This window comes from Rhinopithecus roxellana, chromosome 9 (genome assembly GCF_007565055.1).
Source record: "Rhinopithecus roxellana isolate Shanxi Qingling chromosome 9, ASM756505v1, whole genome shotgun sequence".
Lineage (NCBI taxonomy): Eukaryota > Metazoa > Chordata > Mammalia > Primates > Cercopithecidae > Rhinopithecus > Rhinopithecus roxellana.
Genome location: NC_044557.1, coordinates 16,243,989 through 16,256,192, shown reverse-complemented (window position 1 = coordinate 16,256,192; position 12,204 = coordinate 16,243,989). Strand labels below are relative to the sequence as shown.

General features: G+C 41.9%; 1 protein-coding gene across 5 annotated transcripts in view; it reads left to right on the top strand.

Moving 5' to 3' along the window:
* The window catches only part of SPIDR (scaffold protein involved in DNA repair), a 471,127-nt gene that overhangs the window by 399,011 nt on the left and 59,912 nt on the right, over positions 1 to 12,204 (top strand). For all 5 annotated transcript variants that reach the window (XM_030937328.1, XM_030937325.1, XM_030937329.1 and 2 more), the window contains one exon: positions 6,428 to 6,568. In XM_030937328.1, the coding sequence (XP_030793188.1) occupies positions 6,428 to 6,568 (141 nt within the window). The remainder of the gene's footprint in view (positions 1 to 6,427; positions 6,569 to 12,204) is intronic.

Genomic DNA, 12,204 nt, shown 5'->3' with positions numbered 1-12,204 from the left:
CAGTGGGGTGATGACTCCACCTCGGGCCTGAGCCAGCCTGCCTCTGAGTTGCAGCTGTGTGAGCAGAACAGAGTGGGAGAGTGTGTGTGATGGGTGTGAATACCAGGAGAAGAGTGATAACTCGTCTGTAGGGCAAAAGAATAGACAGAAGCACCCTTCCTTGTTATTTGAGACAGGAAAATGTCAGGGCAAACTTAAAGACAAAGGTAGTAGCCAATTCCACACCTCTCCCTTCTCAACACAATCGGAAATATAGAAACTTTGTATTTGGATCTGTGGGGATTTTTGTATTTGTCTTGACTTTTGTATAGGTTAAAAAAAAATAACATGTAGGCCAGGCGCGGTGGCTCACGTCTGTAATCCCAGCACTTTGGGAGGCCAAGGCGGATGGATCACGAGGTCAAGAGATCGAGACCATCTTGGCCAACATGGTGAAACCCCATCTCTACTAAAAATACAAAAATTAGTCGGGCGTGGTGTCCCACGCCTGAGTCCCTGAGTCCCAGCTACTCAGGAGGCTGAGGCAAGAGAATTGCTTGAACTCAGGAGACGGAGGTTGCAGTGAGTCGAGATTGCACCACTACACTCCAGCCTGGCAACAAAGTGAGACTCTGTCTCAGAAGAATAAATAAATAAAATAAAGTAACATTTAAAGCAAAGTCTTGGGGGTATCAGTAGGCGACAACTAGGCCTTAACGTAATCACATGTGGAGGGTCAGGGGCCACCATGGGTTGTTCTCTAACAGGAGAGCCTAGAGACTCCTAGGAAATGCAGCCTGGTCCTACCTCCAGTTCCCCTCCATGTCCTGGTCCCTGAGGAAGTCTCCTTGGACTTCTCTATATAGATAGGGAACGGAGAAGCAAGCCATGTGAGGAGTTAACTAGAAGGTAAGGAGGACTTTAAATGGTGTATAGACAAAAAAAAGACATTATAAATTCAACATCAAAATGTATACTTTTATACCTGCTCTCAGGTAGCATACTGTAAACTAAAAAAGACCTCAGACGTGGAGAGAAGGGAGGGAAACAAAACATGATTGGACTGTGAATGGAAAAATTAGTTCCCATCTAGAAATCCATACCCAGCCAAACTGCCCATAAAGTTTGTGGATCGATTACCAACAACTTTATGAATGGTTTTAAAATTTTTACCTCACACTCTTTTTTCAGAAAACTAGAAGACAGGAACTACTGAATTGAAGAAGTCAATTAAAAGATACGGGTGTAGGAAATAGCAGCTCCAACATAGGAGAGCAGCAAAGGAGATTCCCCAGATTTTGTGCCAAGAGATCCCGGGATGATATTGTGCCCAGGTATAGATGCTGACCCACTCAGATTGAAGCACAGTAGAAGGATCCAGAAGAGCTCTTCAGGGTAGAATACCTGTGAGGTTCAGCATCCTAATCTTGATAATTGACTGAGGTTTAGGGTTGATTTTGTGATAAGTACATAAAAAACTAATTTTAAAATGAATATAGGGAGTCAGGTGTGGTGGCATGTGGCTGTAATCCCAGAGCTTTGGGAGCCAGGGTGGGAGGATTGGTTGAGGCCAAGAATTTGAGACCAGCCTGGGCAACATAGCGAGACCCTGTCTCTCCAAAAAAATAAGTAAATAAATGTGTATCAGAAAAGAAATTGTTTTATTATATTAAAGCCAATAAATTTCCTTATATATTGATGTAATCCATACATTTTGACATGTGGTATTTTTATTATCAACTAGGTCAAATTATTGTCTCTTTTCTCTGTGATTTCCTGTTTGACTTGTGAGTTGAAAAAAACGTGAAATTTCCAAATGTAAGAAGATTTTTAAAATATATATTTCTTTCTTGGTTTCTCATTTAATTATATTTTAGGCAAAGAGTGTGTTCTATATGATAAGGTACTTTGAAATTAACTGTGACTTGCTTTATGGCCAAGTGTGTAGTGAGAATTAATTAGAGAGAGAGGGAGAGAATCTGTGTCACTCCTGCTGGGGTACGCTGACCAGATCATAGCTTACTGCAGCTCCCAACTACTTGGCTTAGACTGTCTTCCTGCCTCAGCCTCCTGAGTAGCTGGGACTATAGGCACCACCACTGTGCCCAGCTTGCTTATTTATTTATTTATTTATTCGTTTGTTTGTTTGTTTGTTTGTTTGTTTGTTTGTTTTAGACAGAGTCTCGCTCTGTCCCTGAGGCTGGAGTGCAGTGGCGCAGTCTCGGCTCATTGCAAGCTCCGCCTCCCGGGTTCATGCCATTCTCCTGCCTCAGCCTCCCAAGTAGCTGAGACTACAGGCACCCGCCACCATACCTAGCTAATTTTTTGTATTTTTAGTAAAGACGGGGTTTCACCGCGTTAGCCAGGATGGTCTCAATCTCCTGACCTCATCATCCACCTGCCTTGGCCTCCCAAAGTGCTGGGATTACAGGCGTGAGCCACTGTGCCGGCCTATTTTATTTTTTATAGAGATGACATCTCGCTTTGTTGACCAGGCTGGTCTTGAAGCCTGGCTTTGAGCAGTCCTCCCAACTCAGCCTCCCAAAGTGCTGAGATTATGGATCTGAGCCACCTCATCCAGCCTCTTGTCACCTCTTATAAATCTTCCATGTGTGCTTGAAAATGCATTTTTTCTAATTATGGGCAGTTTTTCTAATTGTTTATCCAACAAATCAAACTAGTTAGGTATATGCAAGTTTTCTAATTTTTTACTAACTTTTTCATCTGTTGACTTACCAATAATTGGCAGAGATGTGTTAAAATCTTCCACAGTGGTGGTGGATTTGTTCATTTCTCTGTGTAGTTTTATTAATTTATGCTTAATATATTTTGAGGCTAGTAAGAGCATAAACGTTTATAATTGTACGTCTTCCTGGTGAATTAAACCTTCTTATCTATATTAGTGACCTCTCTATCCTTAATAATACTTTCTTTTTTGTTTGTTTGTTTGTTTGTTTTAAGACAGAGTGTCGCTCTTGCCCATGTTGGAGTGCAGTGGTGCGATCTTGGCTCACTGCAAGCTCTGCCTCCCGGGTTCACACCATTCTCCTGCCTCAGCCTCACGAGTAGCTGGGACTACAGGGGCCCACCACCACGCCCAGCTAATTTTTTGTATTTTTAGTAGAGATGGGGTTTCACCATGTTAGCCAGGATGGTCTCGATCTCCTGACCTCGTCATCTGCCTGCCTCAGCCTCCCAAAGTGCTGGGATTACAGGCATGAGCCACCATGCCCGGCCAGTAATACTTTCTTAAAATCTATTTTGCTTACCATCGAAACCACCTTTTCAGCTGTCTTTTGGTTAATATTTGCCAGAAACATTTTTTTCTGTCCTTTTACTTTGAACCTTTCTGTGCTTTGGAAGGTTTTCTGTCACCAATTTATTGGAAGACATTTTTTTCTTCCTTCAAACAACATGACAAGTTCTGTCTTTGACATGTTTAAATAATTTTTGTTCCATTTCTAATATGCAAGGACTTTATCCTTTCACATACCACTTTATATTTTATTGGTGATTTAATGTTTTTTCTTTGTGTTTTCCTTTTTGTTTGTTTTCCTATATTTCTCATTCCATTTTTTTCCTCTAGTGATTAGGAGGCTATATTCCCTGTTTCTGTTCTTTGGTGATTATCCTTGAAATTGTGCCGCATATACTATTCTTAAGTTAATATCTTAACTCCAGGCTTAGAGTGATATGAGGACTTGGGAACATTTGAGCTCCAGTCACTGCCTGTTTGATTTCATTGCTATCCATTTTCAGTTTTTCAGCTCTAGCTTTAATATTATTGATTGTGTTGTTATTCTATCCTGTGTTTATTCTGGGTTGTTTGTATTTTTGCTTATTAGTCCTTCTTGTGTCTCAGGCCTTTATTCCATGATAATTTCCTTATTCCTAAAGTACATAATTTAGAAATCATTTTATTTGTTTTTTGAGACAGGGTCTCACTCTGCCACCCAGGCTGGAGTACAGTGGCACAATCGTAACTCTCACTGCAACCCTCAAACTCTTGGGCTCAAGGGATCCTCCCGCCTCAGCCTTCTGAGCGGCTGAGACCACAACCAAGTGCCACCATACCCGGCTAATGTTTTTATTTATTGTAGAGACAGGGTCTCACTTTGTTGCCTAGGCTGATCTCGAACTTCTGGGCTCAAGTGATCCTCCCACCTCAGCCTCCCAAAGTGCTGGGATTATAGGTGTCAACCACTGCAACTGGTCTAGAAATCATTTTAGTAATTAGTAAAATAGTAAATACGTCAGGTTCTGTAGGTAGAAAATGCTCCTAGTTTTTCTTTGTCTAAAAATGTCCCAGGCCAGGCATGGTGGCTCACACCTGTAATCCCAACACTTTGGGAGGCCAAGGCAGGCAGATCACTTGAGGCCAGGAATTCGAGACCAGCCTGCCCAACATGGAGAAACCCCATCTCTACTAAAAATACAAAAATTAACCAGGTGTGGTGGTGGGCTCCTGTAATCACAGCTACTCAGGAGGCTGAAGCAAGAGAATCACTTTAACACAGGAGATGGAGGTTGCAGTGAGCCAAGATCGCTCCACTGCACCCGAGCCTGGGCAGCAGAGCGAGACTCCATCTCAAAAAAATAAATAAATAAAAATAAAAAAATTCAAATGTCCTTATTTTACCATCATTCTTGAAAGGAGTTTTGCTGATACAGCTTCAACCTCCTGGGCTGAAGTGATCCTCCCACCTCAGCCCCTGAAGTAGTTGGGACTATGGGCGTGCGCCATCACACCCAACTAACTTTTTTTTAAATTTTTCCTAGAGACAAGATCTCACTACATTGTCCAGGCTGGTCTTTAACCCCTCAGTTCAAGTAATCCTCCCACCTCAGCCTACCAAAGTGCTGGGATTATAGGTGTGAGCCACTGTGGCCAGCCCTACTTGGTATTTGTTTTTCTTCCTGTGTCTTAGATCAGTTGGGAAAAATTCTCAGTCACTATAAATCTACATGTTATTGCTTCCCTTCCTCTGTCTTGTTTTATTGAAATTCCTATTAGACATGTTAGACCTTCTCACTCTCCTCTGTATTTCTGCACCTTCTCTCATGTTTTTTTCCTCTCACTTCTCAAGCTATATTCTGAGTAATTTATTTAGATTTATACCTCAGATCTCATATACACACTCTTCAGATGCATATAGCCATTTGTTACACCTACTCAATGAATATTTTTATTTCAGTAAATGTAGCTTTCCTTTTTGAAAGTGTGATTTCATCCTTCTTTAAATCTATCAAGTCATTTTATGAGTTTCTTGTCTCCTATTCATATTTTGGGGACTTTTTACCTCTTTAAAACAGTTATTCTATATTTTCTACCCATTAATTCTAATATCTCAAGTCCCCAGCAGGTCTGGTGTTATTTCTTTTGACTGTTCCCACATGATGGTTTGTTTCTTTGTGTTTGATTTTTATTTGAGCACATCTTTGTTTGGTCTTTACTCCATGGTGAACTAGCAATCCAAGTAAAGGTACTATTTTTCAGACAGGATATATTTTTGCTTCTCTTGCAAACCAGCTGGCCCTGTGGGCCTGGGAGACTTCATCAAGGAGTCTACAGTTCTTGACCCTTTTGCCAAGGCAGCACTTAAGGCTCCTGACTTCATCTGTTCTCCTCCAACATGTATTTTTTTCACATTCTTATCTTTAGAATAGTTTTTATGTCTATTTTGTGATGTTATTTACTGACTATAATTTCTTCAGCCTCCATGAAATGTTTTCTGAGAATGTGTCATTTTTTGATAAATAAACTTCATTTACTTCAGTTATAAAATGAAAGGATTGGAAATTCAGTCATAAATAGGCTTTCATGAATAACACCATCTAAACTTAAAAACTAGGGGAAATCCCATCATGTCGCTGGCTCTCCATCATGGCTGTGTTGCTGCAAGCTGGAACACCAGGTTTTATCCTGCTGGAATATGCATGTCTCTAAATGTGTACTGTCTCAGAGAAAGCCTCATATTGTTGTTCTCACCGTAATGTTATCCTGCAGCTTTTCTCAGTATTGAGCATCCACACAAAACAAATATTTCTTTCATGGGAAACAGGGTAAAAATGGGAAAAGGACACTCTGTTTCTAGGTAATATATTTGGTTTAAGAGAATGGTCATCTTAATGTACTTTTCAGCCATATTTGGCTTAGGTTTTAGTTTCATGCCTGTGGATGGTGGTTCAAACACCTGCATGCACACATACAGAAAGAATGTCTTGAATTCAACATTTTTTTTATCCTGACTCACCCATTTAGGAAGATGACTACAGTGGATTTCTTTTTTTTTTTTTTCCCCTTGATTTTTCTTTAATTTATTTAAATTATATTGGCCAGTCACAGCAATATATAGTGGCTTTCTAATGAAGAAGAAGAAGGAAATCTTGATCTCTGCATTGATCCAAACTGCCTCCTCAAAGAACAAATGTGAATGGTTTTTTACAGAGCCTGCCTTCTGGTACAAGATGCCTGTGGAATGTTCGGTGAAGTGCACTTAGAGTTCACCATGTCGAAGGCAAGACAGTTGGAAGGGAAGTCTTGCAGCCTGGTGGGAATGAAGGTTCTACAGAAAGCCACCAGAGGAAGGTGAGAACGTGCCAGAATGGCATCCAGTTTGCTACAATTGTTGGTTCTTTTTATTAGTCTTTTGTCTCTGATTTTATTTTTAAAGGCAATAAACCAGGATCCTAGAGTTTGCCCATAAAACAAGGCCAGAAGTTGAGTGGAACCTATAAAGTATCTTTAGGGGAAGAATTGTAATTGACAACAAAAAGAATTAGGCAGGTTTCATGATTCATAATTTTATTAAAAGAAGATTAAAATGTTATATATGTGTTTTAATTATGAAGATTTGTCTTTTGTGTGTTTTCTTCACTATAACAATAAAGCATCTTTGGGTGGTAAGTATAAATGAGAACCTAATTTAGTGAAAAAACATTTTGTGAGCTTTAAGCAAAATTCTTAAGTTGTCATGTCTTTGCACTTTCCAAAGTAAGTAAGCATTGTTCTCTGCCAGGTTTCATGGCACCTCGCCCTAAAATGTTGTTTTTGATAGGCAGAGGTGGAGTGTTACAAAGATCTGGCCTATCTGTGCCTGTTACATCTCCAGTAATCATTCTAATCTATGAATTAGGGAAAAAAAAAAAAAAAAAAAACATTTTTAATGGAACTACCCAGTCATACAGTGAATTGGGGTTTTTCTCAATCTTCTCATTACATCTCTTTCTTTAAGTAGTGTGTTATTTTAGCTCTCTTGTTGATGTTTTGTTTAATTATAGAATATCTGAGCTATAACTGTATTGGAGGGAGAAAAAGTCCCATTCTGAGTGTATGATAGTCTGCTTTTGGAGCATTTATTGATAGTATCCTCCATAGTTTGCATCATGACCACTCTGGCTATGGCCATTCTAAATGGTGAGTGTTTAGTGAGCATTTCCTTGACTGACCTCAGTAGACATTTAGCTCTCCCACAGGCCTTGACTTTGAGTCCTGTCATACCATACTGCTGAGTGACAGGTCTGCCCAAGAGCTTGTTTTCCTGGGAGACATATCCCCTGTAAGCCCCGAGTAGATAAGAGCACATTTTTATTGATCTGTATAGCTATGTTTTGTGTTTTTTTTTGTTTTGGTTTGGTTTGGTTTGGTTTTTGGTTTTTGATTGTGTGTTTGTTTGTTTGTTTTTGAGACAGAGTTTCACTCTTGTTACCCAGGCTGGAGTGCAACGGTGCCGTCTTGGCTCACTGCAATCCTCCGCCTCCCAGATTCAAGCAATTCTACTTCAGCCTCCCAAGTAGCTGGGATTACAGGCGCCTGCCACCATGCCCGGCTAATTTTTTTGTATTTAGTAGAGATGGGGTTTCACCATGTTGGTCAGGCTAGCCTCAAACTCCTGATCTCAGGTGATCTACCCACCTCAGCCTCCCAAAGTGCTGGGATTACAGGCGTGAGGTTCCACGCCTGGCCAGCTATATTTTATAATAAATACTTCCTCTTGTTTGTAAACAGGCAGCTGTATTATAATTTAATTGCATTATGTGTTTGGGGAATGCGATTCATCCAGATATTTGGAAAGCATGTCTAGATACGAGAAAAGCTTGGTTGGGTCACATGAGTCTTACCCTTATTAAGACTGAACCTCATTTTAGTCCTCATTAGAATATTCATTGTAGGCCAGGCGCAGTGGCTCCCAACACTTTGGGAAGCCAAGGCAGGCTGATCACTTAAGGCCAGGAGTTTGAGGCCAGCCTAGCCAATATGGCGAAACCCTGTCTCTACTAAAAATAAAAAATAAAAATTAGCTGGGCATGGTGGCACATGCCTGTAGTCCCAGCTACTTAGGCTGAGGCACGAGAATTGCTTGAACCCTAGAGGCAGAGGTTGCAGTGAGCTGAGATTGCACCACTGCACTCCAGCCTGGGTGACAGAGCGACACTCTGTCTCAAAAAGAAAAAAATATTCATTGTAAACATTTCAGACTCACAAGCATCTGAAGACTAAGTGTAGTTATGGTAACCATCAGGGCCGTTTAGAGGGGAGGGCTCTTTCACTAGGCTGCCACCCCGCCGAGCCTGGCAAGGACATGAGGGGGCTCCCACCACAGGATGTTCTAGCTGTGCTCCAGGCCAGAGGCAGCTGTTCTGGCTGGAGACTGCAGGACGTAGCATCTTACGGAAATACTGCTGGAGAAGGACACAGCCAGACAGGACCTGGGATCTTTGTTTCTCTAAAGATCCTGTTCTTTCACCATTCTTCTTTATAGCCATACATGTACCTAACATTTAATCTAGTTTTTGTGGTTAGCACTAGAAGCCTGACCATCTATAACATTTACATGGGAAATGTTTTTTCCATGGGAAATGCATTGAGTATTCCAACAAATTCATTTACTGATAACTTTTGAACCTCCTTCCTTGTTAAAGTTGGTGACTAGTATTTGATGCTTTTTTAGATTCAGATTAATTATTTTATATATTTAATTATATTTTGCCATGCAAAACATCCAAATAAATGTTTAGATTGTTTTCTTGTTCTTTTGGAAGCTATATTTCTTCAAAACAAATTATTAAATCATTTTGGAATGCGGGGTGTTATAATTGCTTATTAGTGACATCATCCATCCGTGGCCCAGTAAACACAACATTGTCTCTCTTTTTTTTTCCCCCAAATTATTGTGTTTCATAGCAACTGTCGTAAACTTTAACAAAATACACTTCTCATAAACCTTAACAAAATATACTTCCCCAAATTCAAGCTAAAATGATTAATTTTATAATTTCAGTATCTAATACAGAAAATAACCTTTTCCCAATTGGAAGATAGTTGTATGTTTGGGCTAGGTCACAGAGCCGCTTAGATCTGGCCTACCAGATCTAAATTTCATCTTATCCACAGTTCTGGTGATGAAACATCACTCAGCCCTACCTGCTGTTGAAACATCACTCAGCCCTACCTGCTGTTGAGTGACTGTGTTGCAGGGGACTCATGACTACAGAGCCACCAGGCAGGCACACATGCTGCCAGATGCCTATGCAGGGAGCACCGCCCTGGCCAACTGCTTTAGTCCAGAGGCTCGCAGAAAAACAGCAGCATAGCTTTTGTTTCTCTGACAGACTAATTTTTGGGATTTGAGTGTCTATGTTGACTGGTCAGAGGAAGAAGAGTCAGAAAAACAACCCGAGCTTCGGTTTAAAAACTGTGCAGTTTTCACAACAGTACCAATCTGATATATGCTCACCGCAGAACATGCAGCACAGCCTGTGCTTCCTTCCTCTCCAGGACACTCCTGCTATTCCTCAGTGACTCTCTGCTAAGGGCCACCCTCCAGCCCACCTCCCCGCCCACCACTGACCTCTGTCCTCCCAAGTAGCCTGTGCAGCACTTTAGTAGGCCAAAACAAGCTGAGAAGTCACAGGGCTTTGGTGTCATAATTCTGTGTGTGAACTTTATTTTTCTTGTTGCTGTTTATTATATGCTTTTATTTGTATTTGCCAGGGCAATACTGAGAAAAAGAAAAAAAATTCCCTGAAATATGTTAACCTATCATAGGTATAGAAACTATAGCTAACAAATTCTTTTGGGGAGAGTGGGGAAAGGAGACCTCTTTCAGTTCAAAAATCTGATATTTATTTCCCAACTTGTTAAAACAACCACTGAGTCCAAAATATATTATTAATTTATAGGTACTATTTTCTGTAGGCCTCTTGAAGGGCCCTTTTACAGCAATGTACTGGAGAAGCTCTTATTGAAGAACATTTGTCAATACTCAGTGTGTACAGAGGGTGCTGTCTGGGTGTTGAGAATGACAAAGAAAGCAGCTGACATGGTCTTTGACCTTGAATTGTGTCCCTTTCAACCCAAAACAGGACAGGTAGAAGTATTAGAGTAGTTGGTGATTCAAATAATTAGACCTTAGCTGACTGGTCCCAGGAGGTTTCATGAAAGAAATGAGAACAAATGCTTTAAACATCCTGATCTAGCAGAAAGAAAAGTGTCTCTAAATTGGTGAGATGTTATCTGTGAATAGAAATATAGGATTTAGAGAGAGAGAGATGCAAAAGGGGAAGTAAGAGGGTTTATTCAAGAGAGATTATGACTGGGTGCAGTGGCTCATGCCTGTAACTTAGCACTTTGGGAGGCAAAGGTGGGCAGATCACTTGAACTCAGGAGTTTGAGACCAACCAGGGCAACATAGTGAGACCTTCACCTCAAAAAAATAATAATAATAATAAGATAATTCACTCACTTATTCAGTAAATATTATTTAGTCCCTATTTGTACTATGCTCCCAGCTAGTTGCCATGGCACTGAGCTGTGTGCCAGATTTGGGGGATTTATCCCAAACCAGAATATACTGAGGTATAAAGTCTGCTAGATAAAGCCTAAATCCTATTATTAGGGATTTTGCATTGGTTCTGGAGAAATGAGGTTCAATATGAGTTTTTGAGTGAAGAAGAGAAGAGGTCATAAACACAAAAATGAAGTAAGACTATCTTTACTCCTGTACCTACAATAGATGGGAAATTGAGGGAGAGATTGGGATAGGGCCAAAAGGCTGGAGACTTTTCCCACAGTTGAAGGAAGGAGAACAGAGAAGTGGTACCTAGGGAGCTCTCAGGAGCTGTGGCACATGCCAGGAGCACAAAACAGCTCGCTTCCTCTACACTTAGAGCAGCGTAGGAGCCAAGGGGAGACTCAGAAGGATAGCTGGTGATGTGGCACCACCTGGCAAGTACCCACACAGGGAGCGGAGGCTCAGAGCACCCCCCTTGGAGGGGGTGCAGAGGGTGGGGTAGGATGTAGGAGCTCTGGACAGAACAGGAAACGCATGGGCTAAGGGCTAAAATGGAAAGGGAGGGCAAGCTCCCAGGCCCACACAGCCATTTCATCTCCTGCGGAGTGAGGACAAGGCGAGGACTGCTGCCCTGGTCAGCTTCCATGAAAAGGTGAGGGGAGGAAGTGCATTTCAGAGAATGAGCCAATTGAGAAGCTATTGTCTAAACACGAACTTCCATTTTTATGGCAGCAGATTAAGTGGTGATAAGCTTTTTATCAGAAGCCAAGCTCAGTCAGCATGCTCAGAAATTAACCAATCCGAATCAGGATAGAAAGTTCCTTTGTAACCCCCAGTGGGATTCCCAGTCCACTGCCCTGCTAGCCTGTGCACTAGTTTCCTGGCCTTTATTTAAGTGCCTTTTCCCTCACAGGCCAGTCTCATGCTGTACCCTCATTAAGGGCCCAGCACTGCCTCCCTTGCCTCCTGCTGCAACCACCACCAGGATGCCCTCTCCTGTCCACCAGCACCATGGAAGTAAGCTTGCAGCTCACTCTGGTGCCTGTGCCTAGGACTGTGTGGGATGTCTGCTGGCCTGTGGCCCAACACAGACACATGTTTTAATGTCAGTGAGTGATGTCACTGGTATAGGTTTGAGTGTGCCCCTTTTTTTGATGAGTAATATGAGAACATCATGACATTCATATGAGGAGTTCTCCAATGCATCATAGATGCATCATACAAGGGCTGCTCTCCAGTGCTGGCCTGTGCCACGTGCCTGCCTCCCCCATCCCCTCCAGTGCTGGCCTGTGCCAGGTTCCCACCTGCCCCCATCCCCTCCAGTACTGGCCTGTGTCAGGTGCCTACCTTCCCCCACCCCCTCCAGTGCTAGCCTGTGCCAGGTGCCCACCTTTCCCATCCCCTCCAGCGCTGGCCTGTGCCAGGTGCCCAC